This window comes from Siphateles boraxobius, unplaced genomic scaffold, assembly GCF_051911475.1.
Source record: "Siphateles boraxobius isolate OS27281-9 unplaced genomic scaffold, OSU_SipBor_1 130, whole genome shotgun sequence".
NCBI classification, from domain to species: Eukaryota; Metazoa; Chordata; class Actinopteri; order Cypriniformes; family Leuciscidae; genus Siphateles; species Siphateles boraxobius.
The window spans coordinates 13921935-13944339 of NW_027508734.1; the positions used below are offsets into that span (position 1 = coordinate 13921935).

The window sequence follows — 22405 nt, forward strand, 5'->3', positions numbered from 1 at the left end:
AACATTCGCATATAAATGGTAAACAGTCCAGAAAACAGCTCCAATCTTGTCGTTTCAGTCATTCTTTAGATATATTTACAAGACTGCAAACTCCGCGGATTAATATACACACACAAAACCGCACACTCGGGTTTGATTTGGGTTGTGCTATGCAGCTGTCTGTGTATTACATAGACTAAAAGAAAGTGTAGGCTATATATATAATATTTACTGGCTAGTTTATTTTTTATTTTTTTATTATACACCGTATTATCACCCAAACTGAATAATCAAAAACAAGTTTAAATGGGTAGCCTAAATCTTCTATAAATATTTTTGAGTCTTCATTTTCTTTTTTTGCCTACTCCAGTTCTTGTTAAAGCTCACTAAACATGTTTATTCTGTGCATTTTGGGCACTTTTTGTGTGAAATCATATTTATTTTGTCCATCAAAAGTGTGCTTTCACTTCACGCGACGCTCCTGCTTGTGAATGCACTCATTGATTAACATGCACGCCGAAAAAAATACGCGCTGCTGAGCTTGCCATGTGGAAACGGCCGTTGGCTCTTTCCCACCAAACGTGAAACGAATTAACCTCCTCAGGCTGAATTAAATGCAAATTCACATATGTACTCTAACTTCAGCAATACAAAAAATTAAATGCATGTTTTACTAAAGTTATTTTGGATTATTCGTATGGTTGAATTGGCTCTTTAAAGCAACACTAAGTAAGAATTTTTACCTTAAAATAGTGTTTCCAAAATCGTTTCAGTGGTTCATCAAGTCGTGACATGGTGAAATGCACTTATGCCACAACTTTGCGGTCCTTTATCTGATATATTCACACATTAGATTGCCAGATCGGGTCGCGTTTCTGTAGTTCTAATGAGACATAAGAAAACTACTAATTTGACTTGCTTTACGGCAAGTGTTACAATTGCTCGTTTGTGATGTCGCAATACATCACACTTTCGTAAAATCATGCACCATAGGCTACTCTACCTTGTCTGTGGCCATTGTTGATTCCAAAGCCGGTGCTGGATAAACAGAGGGCGTGTGCGTATCTCAGTAGGCTGCCTTAGGCTAAATTATTTACGACACCGGTAATGGACAATTCCGCTTCCAACCTGTAGGGCGACCGCAGAGGAAAAGTCACTTGGTGTTGCTTTAAAGCTTTGGTTTTAAAAGACATTGGTTAATAAAGAGAGATTAAATAAAGTAGGTTATATTTGTGTTATTTAACATTTTATTGCATGTTTGCATTTCACGGTTTTAATTCATTTTGAGGAATACTGAATCTGTTTTTGTGCAAGCGATATGAGTAAATGCTCATATTTAGTGTAGAACTACAATATCCATCATGTTCACACTGCACACCTCTGCATTTCGTTTACCGTTTGTGTCAGATCGTGTTCATGTTCACATTTTGCAGAAAATGTAATGTGTGGCGCATGAAGCTTGCGCTATTTAACTTTTTTTTTTGTTCACTACAACCATCAGTCTCGACAAAAAAACATTTATTTACTGTCTGCTTACAATTTCTAAAAATCTTTTTTTTTTTACTCTTTTATACAACAACTAGGTTTACACGAGCAGTCGCTCAGCAGCAATAGAACGACTCGTCTGATTTATCTGAAGGTTTACATAACAGCTTTCTGAAGGATGTTGAAATGCTTTTGGAGGATCATGTGGCAGAAACGAACTGATCTGAAATCAGTCAAACAGCTTCTGGCAAAGAAAATGAATTTAGCAGCAGCAGAGAGTCATTGCCCCAGTTTGAAAGAGAGCAACATTAGGCGCTAATAGAGTAATCGATCATTCTTTCCCTTCTGAAGCACCATATGCCATGATACCCGGGAAAACGCAAGTACACCCCATGGAAAGCTGTGAGCTTTTCAGCACTTAACTGAATGATAAATGTGATCTAATTGAAATAATAAAAGATTTTTTTCTGTGTGTGCTATCATCCATTAAACATTCATGCATTCTTGCAGGCATTGTTGTTCATCATCCTACATTGACACATTTGTCCAATCCTGACAGAACAATGTGACAATGTATTTATGGCAAACTAATGGAGAGCTCAGATGCAAAATTCATTACAGTTTCTATAGCCTTCTAAATGTTTATTTATGAACAAACAGATTTTTACTTGTAAGAACTTGTATGCATAACGAGCTTTTTTTATCCTGTCGTCTCCTTCCACAAGAAACCATAATAGTAAATAGCGGTTGTTTGATTCATGATGTTATAATTGCAGTTTTATAATTCTGCTCATGAATGTCTAGTTTTTATGACTAAACGCCTCAATGTTCTGCATATCTTTCAAAGCCATGAACCAAACATGCAGACCAATCCAGTGATCATTTCTACCTCAAACATGCTACAAAAAATTTTAATTTGGTTTCTGGAAGACTGATGAAAAACCATTTTTTTTCTATTTTTGCATGTCCAATTTGTGGACATGCCATTTGAGATGACAGCTGATGACCAGCATTGTCCAAACCAAACAAAAACTGCCAACCAACTGTCAAATGTTGATGGAATAAGGGTTTTCGAGGAGAGCATGAGGGTTTAAATCAGTTTCATCGATTCGAGCTGAGCTGCACTAAATTAGGTAAAATAAGAAGATTCAACATTCCAGAAAACACTGCCAGCAACCCCATGATGACTTTCAAGAAAGCCAATGTAGTTTTCTCATTTCTGAAGTAATGCTGACCATCGACCACTTCAGCGTGCTTTACTCTGCAAACATGTCCAGATCATTAGTGTACATTCATGCATGTTCAGAACGCAGGATCCACCCTTGTCCGGTATGGCCTCCATGGTCATATTTCCTCACCATCTGCTGAAGAAAATCTTCACAGACCCCCACCCCAAGAAAACACTAGATACATACCATCAATCAACATGAGCTTGGGTTATAGTGTCAGCTGAGCTGGAGACACATTCCAGTATCACTTTGTGTTGATAGGAATATATAGCAACATCAATGCCAACATGGCTTTACCTTTTACTACACACACAAACATAGCATCACTCCAAAGATGTGAGGAAAAATTTATTTCTGTACAAAAATCTTTACATTTTTTTCTTATCTAAAGTAATACATTTTTTTTATTACTTGGGAATCATTCACATTTACATCACATCCATATACAACTTAAAGTTAATGTAATGTATATTTGAATTATACACTAAAGTGAAAATTGTACTTAAAGGTTGAGTTTTTTACAGAGAGGACAGAATTACATTACAACTTAAAAGTCCCTTGAAAGATGTCCCTTCTGGATTTGCGTAATAGTGCCTGTACAATAAATAAGTATAAAATATATCTCTGTTATCAATCAGGATTTTTTTTTTAAGAAACACACAAAACATACAAAAACACTAACAAATTACAATCTCCGAAAAAAGACCAGCTATTTCGGCAAAGGGACACTTTCGCCAATTCGTCACAGATTTGATCATTTTATGATAGACTGACATTTACTAATGCTCAGATTCAAATCCATTCTTGACTGTTGGATTTAAAGGAACAGTTCACTGGAAAATGAGAATTCACTCTCAGGTTGTCTCAAATTTTTATGGTTATTTCCGTAAATTTTCATTTTAGGGTGACCTGTTCCATTTTTTGCTGGCTCTCTTGCTCATCACAAACGAAACCAACTCTTGTGCGTGACAATTAAAATGAAGAAACCCCACAACATTTAGAATCTGAAACATCTTTTTCTACATATTTAGAAAAAACATATGTTGTAACATGAACGCAAACATCACCGAGAGGGTCGAAAACAAGGAATGTTGAGATTTGTTTTTAGTTTTTTTTTAAGTTTTTTTTCTCCCGTTGAATCTCAAGTATAATCAACTGACGACACAATCCAAAAATCACGTTGTCAAATCCACGTTGTCACATATAATGGAATCTGCTTAGAGGGGTTACTAGGTAACATAAACACATGCTCGGTTCTGATTGGTGGTTTGGGTTCAGTAGTCCTGGCGAAGCTGGCAGTGGTGCTACTGCGAGTCTGAGATGTCCTGCCTGCATGTGTGCCGCTCTTCTTCATAGCTTCATCATCTTAATCACAGGGATGGGCAGGACTTGGTGGAGTTTGGCCCGCTCTTCATCAACATTCATCCTCACCCAATCTGGCCGGAAGGAGCCTTTGAAGCCCACAAAGGCAAGTTTATCTGGTTAGAGAAAAAACGTTGCAAACTTAGAGCTGTTGGACCTCATTCATGACAAAAATTTAAGACATGGCCAGTTTAAGTTTTTACCATGAATTTTAACTTTTGCCAACATTTGTTGTGGTAATTATAAAAAGGCAGCTTAAAATATTTGATTCTGATTGGTCAAACGCAACATTTTACAGGCAAATACTGTTGTATATTGACGCCATTACTTTATGATTGACTGTCATCCCTGGCAACAGATATCCTACCGTTCAAAAGCTTGGGGTCTGTAAGATGTTTTTAATGTTTTTAAAAAAAGCCTTCAAAAGCATTATGCTCACCAATACTGCACTTATTTGATCAAAAATACAATAAAACAGTAATATAGTAAACTATTATCACAATTTACCTACAGTAATAAGTTTTCAATTTGAATATATTTGAATATGTAATTTATTCCTGATGCAAAGCTGAACTTTCAGCATCATGACTCCAGTCTTCAGTGTCACATGATCCTTCAGAAATCACTCTAATATGATGATTTGCTGCTCAAGAAACATTTCTTCTTATTATTATCAATGTTGAAAACAGGTGTGCTGCTTAATATTTTTTTTAGTGAATAGAAAGTTTAAACTAACTGCATTTATTTGAAATAGAAATCATATAAATGTCTTTACAGTCACTTTTGATCAATTGAATGTGTCCTTGCTGAATATGAATCTTACTAAATGGCAGGGTAGCTGTGTTGTTTCATGTTAAAATAAATGTCAAATTATCTATCTATTAATTATCTATTTATTTAGTATCCATGAAATAAACAGGAGTAGAGTCAGATGATCATTATTATAGAATCTTGTGTTTTTCATTTTTATTCCTTTAGTATTTCAATACAGACTCTGCATGCCGTGTGACCCGTGAAATATGTTCACGAAACGAGCCAGTGGGAAGGAATTGGTATGTAAACTGAAGGGGCTTCGCCTGCTGAACTGACAATTCGACATGATAAATATAATATGTGAAGGGAGGGTCGAGAGGAAGGACCCTGCTGCTCTGGTATGTGTGTGTGTGTGTGTGTGTGTGTGTGTGTGTGTGTGTGTGTGTGTGTGTGTGTGTGTGTGTGTGTGTGTGTGTGTGTGTGTGTGTGTGTGTGTGTGTGTGTCTGTCCGGCCCAGAAAACGGCTTCTCTTCACACAAGTTGACTGCTTTTTCTTTCATTGTCTGAGGGCTTCACTTTGTTTGGTTGAAATTTACCATAAAGAATCCCAAATAACACTGGGATAAAACTCTATAGCCAAAAATAAGCGTAAACCAGTATCTTAGACATTTTGTTCAAAAGTTTAGGGTCAATAATTTTATAAGTCTTTAATATAAGTCTCTCCTGCTCACCAAGACTGCATTTATTTGCTCAAACATAGTTAAAAACAGTAATATTGATACAATTTAATATACTTTTTGTTATTTTATTTTAATATATTTTAAAGTCACCATGAAATCAAATTGACAAATCTTATTTTGATGAATCTTATCTTATTATAAATGATTTATCCATGCACATCATTATTTTCATTAAATTCATGTGTCCTGTAATCTTTTATCAAAATAACTTCCCCTCAGTGACATCTCTTCTCTTCTCTAATGATGTGTTTACTGGGGTGTGGGCGGGACAACATGTCATTTACATGAGATCCACCAATAGCAAACCACAACCATCCAATCAATTCCCAATGAAAAAAATCAAGTCCCGCCCTACATATAAGGAGTTTCTATAGGTCAATATAGTATAGTATGTCACTATAGGGAAGATTAAAGACTCTCACAACTTCAATTTCAAGGCATTTTAACTGTGACTTTTGATCAATTTTATTCAGCTTTGATGAATGTAAACTATTAATTTCTTTTAAAAAAAAAATTATATATATATATATATATAAATATGAATTATATATATATAAAAATGTGAATGACTTTACGTACTAAATCTACCACTAAGCTGAATGTGTGAATGGTATTACCTTTCAACTTCACTGTCTGATCGGCTCCGAGGGTCTCGAGGATTTTGGTCCATGGCCCTCTGGTGACCAGCTTCCCTTTAGAGGTGATCAAAACCACTGACCTGCCAGTGCAAAAAATGAGTTCCTATCAGACACAGCAGTTCAATTGAGGAACAAATACAAAAAGAGACATTAAAGAATAGTTCTTTGAACAAATACATCCTCTGAACTGGTCCCAGAAATCAAGTTTCACTTCTTTTACTTTACCTACAGATAAAACTTGTGAAATCATAGTTTAGTTTTTTCACATTTTTCAGTGACTGCCCAAGCTACATTGCAAGGCCATTGAAGCATGTGCAACATGCAATTTCTCTCTCGCTACATGACTGTGTGATCTTTCCAGTTCAGTGCTTTTCTGTGAGAATCCAAACACATCAACAGTGCAGAACTTCACAGCGCAGTGGATAGCGCCACGTGCAGCAAAAAAGTCTGTTTGATTCACTTGAATTCAACACATTAAAGCCCTACAGGAAGTCAAACATCTCAGATGGCTTCACACTTAGCTGATAATGAAGTGCTTTATATATATATATATATATATATATAATGCTTTAAAAACTGAATCAAAAAAGAGCATTTTTGACTCAGTAACAGCTGTTTTGGTTTCATTTACAAAAGTAGGCTAACGGTGGTTTTAATGATACAGCATAGTCATTTAAAAAAGCATAACATTTCATTGCATGTGTATTTTGATTTTGAATGCACGTAAAATATTCATGCATTTGTTTTTCTGTTAGTCTTACTCGTCTTTGAGGTTGTTGATGTAGTTTTCTAGCTGAGCTGGTATGCCCATCAGTATGGAGTTCCTAAAGCCTTTAGACTCCAGCATTTTACCGCTGTGACCGTCGATCACAGACACATGCACTCCGTCTTCTGATTGGTAGATCTTCTTGCCATTCACCTACAGAAACAATAACTTTATTTTCATTTGTTTCGAAGTTTTTCCTTTATCATTTTGTTCAGTACGTCTCATAAGTTTCTATTTCTATATTCTTTTTTGCTATATTGACGAAAACAAAATATATGGAAATAAGAGCTAGCATCTTTATTCTCGTTATATTTTTAGATTAGCGTTGAAATTAAGTTATTATTAACACCAAGTTGTGTCTACAGGGTTTAGGCAGGCTAACTAGTAAATAAGAACTGATTTGAAAGGTTTGATTCAGTTCTTTATAAAACTCAAAGCTTGATAAAGTAAAGACACATGATTAAGAGTTTGTACCTCTGTATAGGCGAAGTACTCTTTGATGTGGAAGAAGCGTGTGAAATATGACTCTAGTTTGACTTCAAGGAAGTGCTCCGTTGCGTGAGGCTATAGAGAAAACAGGGAAATGTGATTACAATAATATGATATTTTATGATAATACTTTCTTGCTTGATATTTGTACTTAAAACAGGCATATAAAAATTCCTGAACATACGATAAACTTGAACTGCCGTTATGAATATACTGTGTTCTATTCAGCTCAGAATATCAGATTTTCTCATTTTTCTGCTTGCTTCTATCTATCTATCTATCTATCTATCTATCTATCTATCTATCTATCTATCTATCTATCTATCTATCTATCTATCTATCTTCTGTCTATCTATCTATCTATCTATCTATCTATCTAGAGATATAGATAGAAATATGGGTATACTACATATTCAAATATAACTAATAAAGGAAAGAAATAAAGAAAGAAATGAGAGGTGTACACAATATATATAAACATGTAGCTTATGTTTTAATAATTTATATATATATATATATATATATATATATATATATATATATAATTCTGTCAATTTGCTATCAATAAAATCATACATATAATTATTTAAAACATGTATGTATGTTTTTCATAGCAAATAACAGAAAATAATTATATGTATGATTTTATTGATAGCAAATTGACAGAATTATATATATATATATATATATATATATAAATTATTAAAACATAAGCTACATGTTTATATATATTGTGTACACCTCTCATTTCTTTCTTTATTTCTTTCCTTTATTAGTTATATTTGAATATGTAGTATACCCATATTTCTATCTATATCTCTAGATAGATAGATAGATAGATAGATAGATAGATAGATAGATAGATAGACAGAGGATAGATAGATAGATAGATAGATAGATAGATAGATAGATAGATAGATAGATAGACAGAAGATAGATAGATAGATAGATAGATAGATAGATAGATAGATAGATAGATAGATAGATAGATAGATAGATAGATAGATAGACAGAGGATAGATAGATAGATAGATAGATAGATAGATAGATAGATAGATAGATAGACAGAAGATAGATAGATAGATAGATAGATAGATAGATAGATAGATAGATAGATAGATAGAAGATAGATAGATAGATAGATAGATAGACAGAAGATAGATAGATAGATAGATAGATAGATAGATAGATAGATAGATAGATAGATAGATAGACAGAAGATAGATAGATAGATAGATAGATAGATAGATAGATAGATAGATAGATAGATAGATAGATAGATAGATAGATAGAAGATAGATCGATATTTTGCGTTTCCCTGAGAAACTTTGCGTTCTTTGCAAGCAAATGCGAAAGCAATGGAATTTTTTTTCCTCCCATCTCATATTATTCCGTCACCATGTCCCTTTAGGGGCTGCGTAATATGGTTATGTAAATAAAATGCATCATATGATAATAAAACCTGTTCAGGAAAAGTTTGCAGTCACAAGTGAGCAAAACACATAAATGATCCTGCTGATAACCGCAGAACAAATGCACAATATAGTATCATTCATATCCTGCACCGTTTGATTGCCAGGAGACAACTAAACACCTGCAAAACTAACAAAAGCTATTTTGTTTCTTTATACATCATCTTCAGAGCATCGAGCAAGTTCGAGAAACCCAGCAGGAATATCTCACATCTGACTCGCAGCATTACACCCCAGAGGCTTTCAAAAGTCAAAACTGTCTCCTCACCAGTCTTGAGCGAGGCAGTTTTTTGGGCATAGGCACATCTACGACGGGCATCTCTGCGTATTTGGGATAGGCTTCAGCCATGCAGTCACTGGGGCCGCTGCTGGGGGGAATCACCGCTTTGATCTTCACTCTTTCACAACCCTTCACCGAGCAGAACGCAAAATCTTCCTTCTCATTGTGCGCTTTGATTTTGAGGAACAGCAGCCTGCAGACAAACACCACAGATCAGCACACCAACAGGAATGACAGTTTCATGAGTTTGGAAGCTGTGACACTTCTAAAATGACATCAAAACTTATAATAATTGACAAAACTAGCGTTTAGCATCCAGCCTTCTGGGTAATTTCAGAGCAGTTCCAATTGAGTGATATTAATCATTCCTACAATTTAATTATGTTTCATTAGCAAAGGAAGACTGACATCATTAAATCGACGACAGCTATATTTCCGTCCTCTATCATAACACAGATGTCTTATAATTACTACTACTTTGTTCAGTATGATTTTCTATTAGACCTGTCAATAGAAAAACGCACACATTTAAATTTTAATATGTTTGACGTAATTTTTTTTAAACACCATTAACATATTTATTCAATTTGACATTATAATGAATCCATTCTGTTCTGTGATTTTTAAAAACTGTTTGAAAGTGATCAGGTCTATGTTAATTTTAACATTAAAAAATCGTACCCTTATTTCATTCACCGTGGTGAAAATCAAGCTTTTAATGTCATGTATTATGCCTATGAGGTGTTTTTAATATGCTTTAAGACAAACCATGTGCAAATTCATGTCAACAACATTGCTGAGTATTTTCTCCTTAAAACTGCAGTGAACAACAGACGGTCTCAATGTACATACTTCTTTGGAAATATTAAGGATGATTTTAGAAAGCACCAAAGCGACTGAGAAAAACTGTAATGAGGCTAGAGTGTAGAGTTACATTCAAGCTGTTTTAAGGCATGAAGACATTTTTTGAAGGAAAAAAAACTTTAAAATATGTCAAATACAATGAGTTAATAATTAATAATTATAAATAGTTAATAATAGTTAATAATTCCACACTATTGACTAGTGCATATATACATGCACTATTGACTATATATATATATATATATATATATATATATATATATATATATATATAAAATAAATAAATTACAATTATATTAATATTTAAATTAATAATAATGTAAATAGTAATAAGTTACAATGATCTATTATTAATTATTAAATTGATAAGCTCGGAGCTGATGGGAGTTCAAAACTATTTATTAATATTAAATTAATTTTATTATTTTTATTTGTACACTGATTTAATTAATCAGTATTGCATTTAGTGACCTAAATGCACATAGTGCACATGATGCGCCAACTCTGAGTCGTGTCATTTTGCTGATCCTGTTCCCTTACTTCTCTGCATCATTTCTTGTCTTCTCTCAACTTCTTTTCGTTAAAACTGGCAAAAAGGCTATTTCTAAGACATCTATTTGCATTCACTACCACCAGATCTGAAGTTGCAAACAGGAGTGCAGACAGTGTCGTACAGGGACTATATAATCCCAGCATGTGGAGACTGAGAGGACATCTGCTCTTACCCAGTGTCCTCCTCCCAGTAGTAATATCCTCTTGTCTGGTGAGAGTCGCCCATCTTTTCTCTCACAGTGGTCCTCATGAACACCCCAGTCTTCCTCGTCTCTTTGGTGAGGCGGTTGTGGATGTCGGAGATAATGGTGAACATTGTGCCTTTTGGATAGCAGATCCCCATATTTATCCAGTCATTTCTGTAAAAGAAGCAAAAATACTGCTTTAAATTAATAAAGCATGGTAACTGTAGTTCGACATTATGTGTTTTAGTATTTTCATCAACCACTAGGGGGCACCATAGTCGTTGGAGAGCAAGATGATGTGCATTTCATTTAGTGAATATAATTTATAATCACTGTTACGAATGTTGCTATTTTAATCTATTAATGTGAATAACATAAATGTGTGCAGATCTCTCTCTTTAATGTATTTTTTTTAAAACTTCGTACTTTATTTTGATCTGTTCATGAGGTACTGGAAGTACTGCATCCTTTATTCAAAGAGTTGAATTATTAATATGAACTTCATCAAAACAAAAAATTGCATGCAGCTCTTAATTGTTCCTTAAATAAGTAAAAAATTGCTTGATGTTCTCACAAGTAATTTCAAGACAAATAGATGAAAAGCAGAACAAAGAAACAAATTACAACCATAAATAAATATATAAGTAAACATTAAAAATTAGACTAATACTGAAGGAATCACATCCACAATTAATTATTTTGATTACTGTCAAAGAATTATGATACATTAATAGTGATGCTGTTGGAGTTTGACTGAGTAAACAATTAAAATCAGCTGTCCAGTTTCTTTTTTTCTATTGGCCTAATTTGTGTTCATGTTTGATTCTAGAGGGCTTTTTAGAGCTATTAAAGTTATCCGAAGAGCAGTGAGTGATTTCCTAGGTTTCTTGTTAATATTGTGGCTTAATTATAATTTATGGCACAGAGACTAGTCTATTAGGCTGCATTTACACATGAAGGACTAATATAAAGAACCAGATGACAAAAAAATTGGCTGGCATCCTGAGCACTCGACCCATCTGCCATTGGTTGGAGACAGAGAATGTCCAGCCCCCAAACCCACTCCATTGGTTGAGCAAATTTTGTTGTTGGTCTGGTCGGAATCTTGTGAACTAACTTTCTTATAGTTGTCTCAGCATATAGGGTTGTTATAAGAAGCACACATACGAGTTGTGTTTTCATCTTTTTTGGGGACTTTCCATAGACATAATGATTTTTATACTGTACAAACTGTATATTCAATCCCCTTACACTTACACTAACACGAACACTACTCATAAACCATAAAACTTTCTGATTTATGATTTATAAGATGTTTTCCTCATGGGGACCATTATATATGTATATATATATTTCTTTATAAACTTTGTTTATACACACACACACATAAACATATATATATATATATATATATATATATATATATAAATTATTATTATTATTTTTACAGAACAACAGTAAAACAGTAAAACTAATGTTTATGGCTGTCTTAATTTCTTTGCTTTCAAATAGCTTATATTTAGATGGAAAACTGCTGGGGGACCGTACATTTTAATTGTGAAAGAGTATACATTTACTGTGAATTTTGTCAAGAAAAAGGCTTGAACCCGAGTAAAAACTATCAAGACTATTGCATAGTTGATGGAGTTGATCAGTCACTGACCTGTTGAAGTTAATGAGCCAGACAGTGACCTCAGCAGGAGCCGCTTGGTCCCAGTGCATGGTGTATCCTTTTCCCAGTGTGACCACGGGCTGAAACTGCTGGTAATGGTTCCTCTTTCCCAGAGCACCAACCAGCTCCAGAGGTTTGTCTGGATACTCATCCTTCACCATCTTCATGTTAAGGTTGGCTGGGTTTCGGGTCTGGACGTAAATCTGGAGGGGGGCAGAATATTTTGCACGGTATTTAAGAGCGTGTGAAAAAGCGCTTGAGTGTTTGACAGACTGATTGCCTTTCTCTCTGAAAGCGAATTTCAAAGGCGGCTAAATAACAAGGTGTCTGGTTTTGTCGTTTCTTGGAATGTACCAAACAAACAAGGTGCTGCTCGGGAAACGTCGCTGTTTGCGTGTAGATGCTTGTGTACCGACTGCCCGAATGAAGGCTGCTGACACTAAACATGGGACTGTTTTGGGAGTAACGGGAGGGTGTGGATGGCTCTGAGTTGGACTCACCTGGGCGTAGTGCCCGCTGCAGATGGCAGCTCTCCAGTCGGGGATGTCAATGCAGTCAGGGTGTCTCAGGAGCCAGTTGTCCTCTTTGACTAGGAAAGCGCCTGGGTATTCGCTAACCGAACCATCGATGTCATGGAAAATGGTTGTCTTGTCGCCATCCATCTCCATCTTGTTAAACCAGGGACCCGGTTCACCAAAGAATACACGTGAAGTGATCTAGAGCCACAATCAGAGAGACGAAGGAAATAAGGACGCTATTTATAACTGACTTGTCTTTATTCCACAAAATATATTTTTTTAAGCCAACAACTGTACTTTTAAACCAATATCCGTCACAGATCAAATCACGTAACAGCTTTGTTTGCATCTGATTTTTTGCATCTGGTTCTAAATTTGACATAAAACTCAAACAAATATTTTACATGAGGTCTGAAATATCTTTTTCACGTTTGTTTACACATTACTCTAGTCTTCAGTGTTGCATGATCCTTAAGAAATCATTCGAATATGCTGATTTGCTGCTCAAGAATCATTTCTTACCACGATCAATATGTATATTTCTGTGGATAACATGATCATTTTTTTTAAGGATTCTTTGATGAATAGAACGTTCAAAATAACAGCATTTATTTGAAACAGAAATCTTTTGTAACATCATAAATGTCTTTACAAACAATTGAAGGCATCCTTGCTCAATAAAAGTATTAATTTCTTTTAAAAAAATCGTTTTGGTATTGTATAGCAGATAACCTTGTATATTAAGCAACCACATGGTAATGCCTATTTTTGCATATTCTGGTTAATTAAACACAACAAAACATAGAAAAGTTAAATAATAGTATCATAATATTATCTATTAATATTTATGGCGCTAAATTCTGATCGGATGTGCCATGTTCAATGCCGTTACTAAATATTTATACTCAGATCAGTGGCTGCACAACTGTTACATTCTTTATTACTGTTGCAACCTGCAACTAAACTCCACTTTGTACATTATGCCTTGCCTTGATTGGCTTTTTTTCTTTTCTTCCATGTTTCTAAGTTGTTTTCAAAAATATATACGCAAATATATCATAATAAACAATGATCCACATTTCTACAGTCGTACAGTATGTGCCGCCACACAATCCTAATCAGATCTGTGCTTTAGACCTTGCAGCATAAATGAAGCCAATGAAGCCTCATATCTGACTATTGGAAGTGACATGAGGGAGGAGGGGGAGGTGATTATAACCAGAGGAAGGACAACCTCTGTCAGCTAGAAGACACTCAGAAATGTTATAATCCTCTTTGACATCCTCCACAAAATCAATCAAAGTTCCTGAAATAGCTCAGAGACAGTGTCCTCATCCACTTTTATTAAGCAGCACAAAGAGCGCTGACATATATTTTGTAACAGAGTCACAAAGGTCCACAGAGATCTGGATGATACCCGACATCGCTTACCGGCACATCGTCGAAGGTGATGTCAGTGACGTTGTTGTTCGGGCAGCTCTGCCAGGAGTTGTTCAGGCGGAAACCAAAAGCGCTTGTGTGGCGTCCGTCAAGAGCTATGAATTTGCGGAATGTGCAGTTCTGGACGTTGATCGGCCCGTCGTAGATTTGCATTCCACGAATAGGGAAGTCCCTGCAGGGCAGAGGGGCAATGACATTGCTGAACTGGTTTGCATTCATCAAATAACACCCATGATGGGACATTTGGTCAATGTAATGCAGTGGAAACATTTACAAAATAAACCGAAATAATATTTTCTGAGAAACTAGTTGCACTAAATAGAATAACAATACAATATTATTTTTGCCTTGTCTTGAGAAAAACCTTGAGATAACTTGATTGAGAGTGTTGTTTATTACTATTATTATTTAAACAAGACGGAAAAAAATAATGCATTACTTGGAAACGAATAAAGCGTACTGCTTTTCCTCTTACTCCTTTCTTCCTCAGTTTGAACAGCTACAACTTTCTGTCCGAGTGGTAGAAACTCACCAAATATTGCATGCATGAAGGGTCTGGGGTTAATTGAATATTATGTAATTTTGGGATGTATGGGATGTATGGTTTCCTAGCAACTAGCCGTTACATTTTGAACATTCTAAACGCCGGCCAAGCCCAAGAAATGCAAGATTGACAATGCAATTTTGTGACTTTAGTGGTTCAGAAATTCAATCTGGTTTGAAAACAGTCATTGTTTTTGTAATTCAGTTTGATGCCACTAGTGGTGCAGAAATTGCACACTTTACTTTTAAAATGTGGATCGTTTTCACAAACGGCTCTTCTCTAGAACAAACAAATTCAAAATGACAATGATGGCTGAAGTGTCCAATTAAAGTTATTTCTAAAAGAAGAATGCTTTTGAAGTTTGAAGAACGCGCCTGACACTTGGATAGTTTTCAAAGAGAGATATATAGATAGGATGCAATAAAGATGGAATTTGTCAGTGATAAATGTGTTTTATCATTCACTTTTTGTATACATCTATGCAAATCCAGCATTTTCTAAGGGAGCAGCGGACAAGGAATATAAAGTAACGTGTTGAGCTGCAGTATTACAGATGAAAGTCAAGCACATGAAATCCTCAAGCCCTGTCAGGTATAAAGAGTCTAGTGATAAATTGCTCTGAGATGTCAGAGAAAACAAAGTAAAACCTGGAACTTTGGATTGATTTCCCCAATTGTAAACACAGAACTCAATAAGCATATTTCATCTTTACAGTTTACTGTACCGGCTGGATTCCACTAATTGTGGCTTGCAGCTATATTTGTTTTCACTATTTGGTTTACTGCAAATGGGGCAGAAACTACACATGAAATCAAACTTTCTTAATACATATTCATCACCATATTTCAAAGAAAAACAGTGCAAACTATTCCTTTTTCGACTGACGTTATGATGCCTTTTTATATTTCAACCCATTTAATTCCCCTATGGAGCGTCCAATCAATTCCTGATGAATAAAATCAAGCCTACATTTTTTTTTACTTTGAATATCTTGCATATAAATGTCATATAACAGAAGTAAATAAATTGCAAATATAGAATTATACTGACAACACACTTCAGCCTGCGAACAACTAAAGTTGCTGAACGTTCTATCCCTCTTTTGAATTTTTTTAGGTGACTATAGTTTAATGTTTTAAAAACGTGTCTTGCAGTTTACCAAGCCTACAAATAGCTGTGATATATCAGAACACCTAATATCTGACAACTAATGGGCATATTTTTCACAAAAATGGCTCACAGCACCTTACAGACATTTCTGGGAGAAATCTGGACATCAATAGGTCAAAGTCAGAACCAAGGTTACAGACAATGTTCTCTTTGAAAGGCAACAAAATTGAACAAATGCTTCCCTGGAAACCTCACAATTCCATAGATCCACACAATTCACAACACTTTAAAACAGTGTTTTGTTGTGCAATAGAAAGATAAAGGGAAAACCGATGTTCACAGCACTCACGTTCCTCTCGGTAGAGACCTGCCGAGATGATCAGGGCCGCCCGGTCCCCAGGATTGATCATTCAGGTCGTGCATCCCTCTGTTCCCACTCTCTCCCACAAACAGAGAGTTCTTCACCTCTTGACGGGAGCCGTCGTCATCCGGGAATGTTCCGCCACTATGCAAGCAAAGAAGCACCAAGTCAGAAAAATGCAGAGCGATTCCTCACCTTTTGAGAATAAACAGCACATATTTTCTGCGTTCTCACCAATAAATTACTTTCACATTCCCACAAAAGCCCACACTCCTTTACTGCATCTTAAGAAGCCGCCCATATAAGGCATTTTCCAATTACAGGCACTATGCCCTGTGCTATAATGAATTCAGCAAATATGAACATTTCATTTTTAGACTGCTGAAATGTGTGCAAAGAAAATAATCGAATAAAGGAAAAATGGTGATTAGTGGGTTTTACCTGGCGAGGGTCAAGCCGATTCCATTATCAGCGAACCTGTGTGCAATTAAGATGAAGGGATACGTCAGTGCTGACCACATGCCATGCACAATGCAATAACGCTCATCAGATTCTAGAGCGCACACAATCACAAATGACTCGCACACATGATTGAAGCCATAAGTCTGTGTCAGAGACGCTAAACCAGAAGTAGAGTTTATTTGCCTCGTGTAAAGCTATTTTACTGAAGCTATGTTGACACAAGCGTATACATATATATATATATATATATATATATATATATATATATATATATATGTGTGTGTGTATTTTATTTTCAAAATGTAGTGCATTTAAATAATTTTTTTTTTAATGAAGGCCTTCAGTGGACGTTGCATTTAGTAAGTGATATTTAATAAATGTTGAGGTTTAGTGATAATTCAGTTTCATCATACAAAAACAGCTGCTCATTTTAAACGTCCCATCTAGATATGATTGATAAAATAAAATAGGCTGCTAAGAAGATGGCAAAATGGCATAATAAATAAATAAAATAAAATAATAGAAAGAAGATGGCCACTGTGGCATAACTACCAGTGGGAAATGGGATTTTCTAACTTGAGGGCATGCCAATTCAAGAATCAAAATGCTTACTGGCAATCATCCAGCCAAATGTCTCCTCCTCTCAGCCATGCACCGTGGTCCTGGTTCTTGTAGGCCACAAAATGGTGGACTAGAGCAGGAACTCTTGGTTTAAAGGGGTCTGCATCCTGGTGTGGGCCATACCTGCCAAAGAAGGAACACTGGTCCATGCTGGATCTGATGTCTTGTTTTGTTAGCTGATGTGCAGGACAGCATGGTGCTTATGGTTGCTAAAGTTATAACGCACCAGTCATGTGTACTATTTCTATAAATATTTTGTGGGTTTCAGAGCTTGACAGCTTCAGTTTTATTTTTTATTTTATTGTTTGAAAAAAGTAGCCATGAGGTGGGTGAGTAAATGACCAAAAAATGAATTCCTTTAAAACACCAGCGCAGAATCACCCAAACCCAATGCTTCAGCAGGAGTGGGAAATTGTAAAAGCTAACCTAGCCCCTATGAGGGAGAGGTAGGGTCTCTTGTCCTTCGCATTAGCCTCGGTCGTCTTCACTCCATTGTCGAGGATCATCCCCGCCTACCGAGACACATAAATAGCAAAACATGAAAAGCAAGACCTCATTCATGAGTGTTTTATCTAAACCTAACAGATTTGTTGACATCCTGCAGAGTAACATATACCCCAACTCAAATTATACAACCTTTTGCCCACTCAAATAGAATTACCATGCAGATTTTATGAGCACATGTTAATTAAGAGACTATATGCAATACTTGTACTTTTACAAAATAATTAATCATACTAATGAAGGCAAAAAGCTGAAGAAAATACACAATCCAATACACACACTTTACCTTGCACACAATCATTCAAAAACCTGGGGTCAGTAAGAATATTTTAATATTCAGCAAGTATGCATTAAATTGATCAAAAGGAAATAAAGTTTACAAAAAATCTGATAAATTAATTAAAATACATAAAAAATGCTGTTCTTTTGAACTTTCTATTCATCAAAACATCCTGAAAAAAAAAAGTTTTCCACAAAATTATTAAGCAGCACAACTGTTTTCAACATTGATAATAATCAGCATATTAGAATGATTTCTGAAGGATCATGATGTGACACTGAAGACTGGAGTAATGATGCTGAAAATTCAGCTTTGCATCACAGGAGTAAATTACATTTTAAAATATATTCAAATTGAAAACTGATTTTAAATTGTAATAATAGTTCACAATATTACTGATTTTACTGTATTTCTAATCAAATAAATGCAGCCTTTGGTGAGCAGAAGAAACTTTTTTTTCCAAAACATAAAAAAAATGTAAATCAATATTTCTAAACAAAATTGTCAAAAAACACCAACTATGAGCAAAAAAAATGATTTTATCTCACTGTAAAACCTTGCCGTCATAAACATTTGTTTCCCTGTGCACCGCCATACATTCCTTCACTCAGACTGAGGATGGTACTGTGTTTCAGCTCAAGACACCAAGATTCCCGAACCCTTAAATCATGTTTTATTAAACGGCTAAGTAGCTAGCAGCTCAAAATGAATTATATTTCAATTACGGTGGCCGTACTGAAAATGATGCCATAGATTACCGCAGGAGCGCTAGAGAAAGCGTTCGCCCACTTCCTTTTGTCGAACAACAAGATCATCAATCTCAAGCATCTGCCTTTTAGTGGTGTATACAGAGAGCAGCGCTAGCGGCACCTATATCTCTGGTGCCGTGGCCCACTTTCATTCACAATGGCACGCACCTACAGCACATGCACACACACTCACCCTGTAATTGGAGTGAGCTCTGTTATTAATGAACAGCCCCATGGGTGTATGCTCGGACTTGCCGGGGGAATACATGCCCTCTGATGGACCGGTGGGGACATGGTGGAAAATGAACCAGAATCCAGTTTCCTGCAAGGCCACACACACATACACACACATGTAAGACAGTGCTAATGGCCGCCTTAATGACACAAAACACAGAGAATGAGCACACCGCGGTATATAAAAAATATCCACAGCTAACCAACACATGCCGCTGTATGATCCATCACAAATTAGCATCGTAGGTGGAAAGGCCCCATTAATCAGAGGCATCGCCGTGGTAACGAGACTCACCTCGGATCCGGCCGCGGCACAGTTGATGAGATTATTATTGGGGTTCGCCATCCAGAAGGTGGAGGTGGCGCTGAGAAAGAGAAAGAGAAAGACACTGATTAGATCTTATTGCTGCCTACTTCTGCAGTCACAAACATAAACAAACACGGCTGACATTTACCACATGTCCATTCTTAACCTCGTCTCAAACAGATTATTACTGGCTCTACTGTACCTAATGTGAAAAAAAGACAGAATCATCCTTTTTCTGCTTGTGCCATTTTATTATTGACAGGAAAAATAAAACAACCTATCTATCTTCTGTCCATCTATCTATCTATCTATCTATCTATCTATCTATCTATCTATCTATCTATCTATCTATCTATCTATCTATCTATCTATCTATCTATCTATCTATCTATCTATCTATCTATCTATCTATCTATCTATCTATCCATCCATCCATCCATCCATCCATCCATCCATCCATCCATCCATCCATCCATCCATCCATCTATCGTAATCTGCCTATCTGTGAGGGATGTCTTCCTGCAATATTTCAATATGTCTTAATCACGTCTGACTAAAGCGATAATATCACAGCATCTATGGCAGTCTCTTCTATAATTTAAGAGCTGAAGCTGTAACCTCCCTGTTGACCGAATTTCAATCTAAAAGGTGCAAAGTTCATGCAATATATATGAGAGCAATTAGCAATTTAACACAATTTAATGCCCAAATGCTTCGGAAGCCTGTTAGTTCCACATGCTATATGGAACTGGTCTAAATTCTAAATGCAAAGACAAGGTGTTTGTATGAAGATAAACAGCCGTGTGGAAAAAAAATCACATGCATTTGTTGCCCGTTTATGTCTTTGTGTCGCATTGATAACATTTTTAAGATGTGCAACTACAGATCGTCAAAAATAAAGGATTCAATTCCATAAGTATTCACCTCCCCCTAACGTTCCACACTTAAGCACACTTCAAAGCAAATCCAAGCTCTCGCAGCTCTGCGGTTCAGATTAAACACATTTACTGTCAACACCCAACCCCAGTTTTGCTGCCAGAGTTTACCATGGTTTCTTAATGTGGGAATGTTGTTATTTTAATTAGCAAAGATTATCAGAGTTTCGAAAAAGTGCGAGTGCATCTAAGGATAAAAATCATTAAACAATAATGAGTGCGAGCGGAAACTATCATCAGTGCGACCGCATGTTGTGTTGTTGCTTTCTTAAGAGGACGTCTTGATTAAAGAATACCAGCGAGTGTGAGAAAACAACTAAAAAAAGGGTTTGTTAGAGGAATGAGTCAACAGAATGTAGCTAGAATGATGATCATGGCTACAATATCTCTTAACGATAAAAAAATTAGAGCTGCACGATTTGCATAGAAAGCCATACAGTATTGTGATTAGTTTGACAAATATTGGAAATGCAAATTGAACAGCAATATGATAAACAATTAACATTTCATACTGCATCTACTTATATATTCTGTATACTCATACATATTCTTGATCATTTCTTTTGATTTAGGGTGCGATTTGTTTGATGCTCTTAGTTTCTTGAGACACTTGATCTACACCATTTTCTCCATTATCTCTCAGGTCAGTGTGATTTATACCTGCAGTCCTGCCGTGGTTTGGCCACGTATCCAGGATAAGCTCCGTTGGTTATGTCACGGCACATCTTGCTGTCTCTGTCGGAGGGTAGCAGTGTGCTGGCCTTCACCAGAAGACCCAGACAATGATCAAACGTATTCCTCTCCTCCGGTCCGTCCTCAGTGAAGAAACAATGTCCTAAAGCATCATAGCCGACAACATCTTTCACCTACCGGGAAATTAAGAACATCAGAAGACAGGAGAGGAGGCTTTTAGCAATTGTTAACATTGGGTAGGAAAACGAAATCATAGCTACTACATAAAGAAGTGTGAAAACAAGTTAAAGAATACCCATATGACTTATCACTTACTCTTAATATAAACCAGAATCAAAAACAGAAGCAGAGAGTCTTAGTTTGTGAACATTTTTAGAGAAAAACGGCTTTAAATACTTATAATATATAGCACATATTGACAACTTTTTTGTTACATTTTTAAACTTGGCAGTATAAATGCTCATCCAATTTACTTTTATCTATCTATCTATCTATCTATCTATCTATCTATCTATCTATCTATCTATCTATCTATCTATCTATCTATCTATCTATCTATCTATCGGAAATTATATGAAAATCTGCAATATTTTATATTTGACATGACTAAAGTGATAATATTACAGGATCTATGGGAGTCTTCACCTCTATAATTTAAGAGCTATGAAGCTTGCTTTAACCTCCCTATTGATTGAATTTCAATCTAAAAGGTGCAATGTTGTTCGTGCAATACAGTATACAGTATCTGATATTATTGTATACACATATATTTTGTCAACTTTAAGCTTGGCAATATAAATCCCCATCCACTTTCCTTGTGTGGACAATTTCTTTTTGGATGACTATCCAATAATGAAGAATATTTCATTTCAAAGAAAAATACTAGTTTGAAACCACATGATGAGGGTGATAAAATGATCATATTTTCCATTCCTTTGTGTAATTCTCATGGTAATCAACAACTGAACATGAAAACCACTAAAAGACGTTTCCCTAAAATATGTCAGCTATCTTCTATTTCCAAAGTCCTGCTGTGAATGCACATTTGTAACAGCATCAGGTTAAGGTGAAATGCTGCACTCTTTTGCCACCACATACAACCCTGATGGAAACATCATCCACCCAGTGTGAGTTGGCAAACAATCATGATTTTTGGGACCGAAAGCAATTCCATTAATCCT

At 35.7% G+C, this 22405-nt stretch overlaps 1 protein-coding gene across 1 annotated transcript in view; it reads right to left on the reverse strand.

Moving 5' to 3' along the window:
• Window positions 1–3028: 3028 nt before the first annotated feature.
• The window catches only part of cemip (cell migration inducing hyaluronidase 1), a 138230-nt gene continuing 118853 nt past the window's right edge, over window positions 3029–22405 (reverse strand). The window contains exons 14-29 of the mRNA XM_077227984.1: window positions 21192–21397; window positions 19585–19654; window positions 19249–19377; window positions 17949–18034; window positions 17514–17645; window positions 16881–16916; window positions 16428–16583; window positions 14416–14596; window positions 12967–13182; window positions 12458–12669; window positions 10783–10968; window positions 9182–9386; window positions 7427–7516; window positions 6948–7105; window positions 6166–6266; window positions 3029–4171 (exon numbers count right to left, since the gene is read on the reverse strand). Coding sequence (XP_077084099.1) covers window positions 4044–4171; window positions 6166–6266; window positions 6948–7105; window positions 7427–7516; window positions 9182–9386; window positions 10783–10968; window positions 12458–12669; window positions 12967–13182; window positions 14416–14596; window positions 16428–16583; window positions 16881–16916; window positions 17514–17645; window positions 17949–18034; window positions 19249–19377; window positions 19585–19654; window positions 21192–21397 — 2292 coding nt within the window. The 3' untranslated portion in view covers window positions 3029–4043. The remainder of the gene's footprint in view (window positions 4172–6165; window positions 6267–6947; window positions 7106–7426; window positions 7517–9181; window positions 9387–10782; window positions 10969–12457; window positions 12670–12966; window positions 13183–14415; window positions 14597–16427; window positions 16584–16880; window positions 16917–17513; window positions 17646–17948; window positions 18035–19248; window positions 19378–19584; window positions 19655–21191; window positions 21398–22405) is intronic.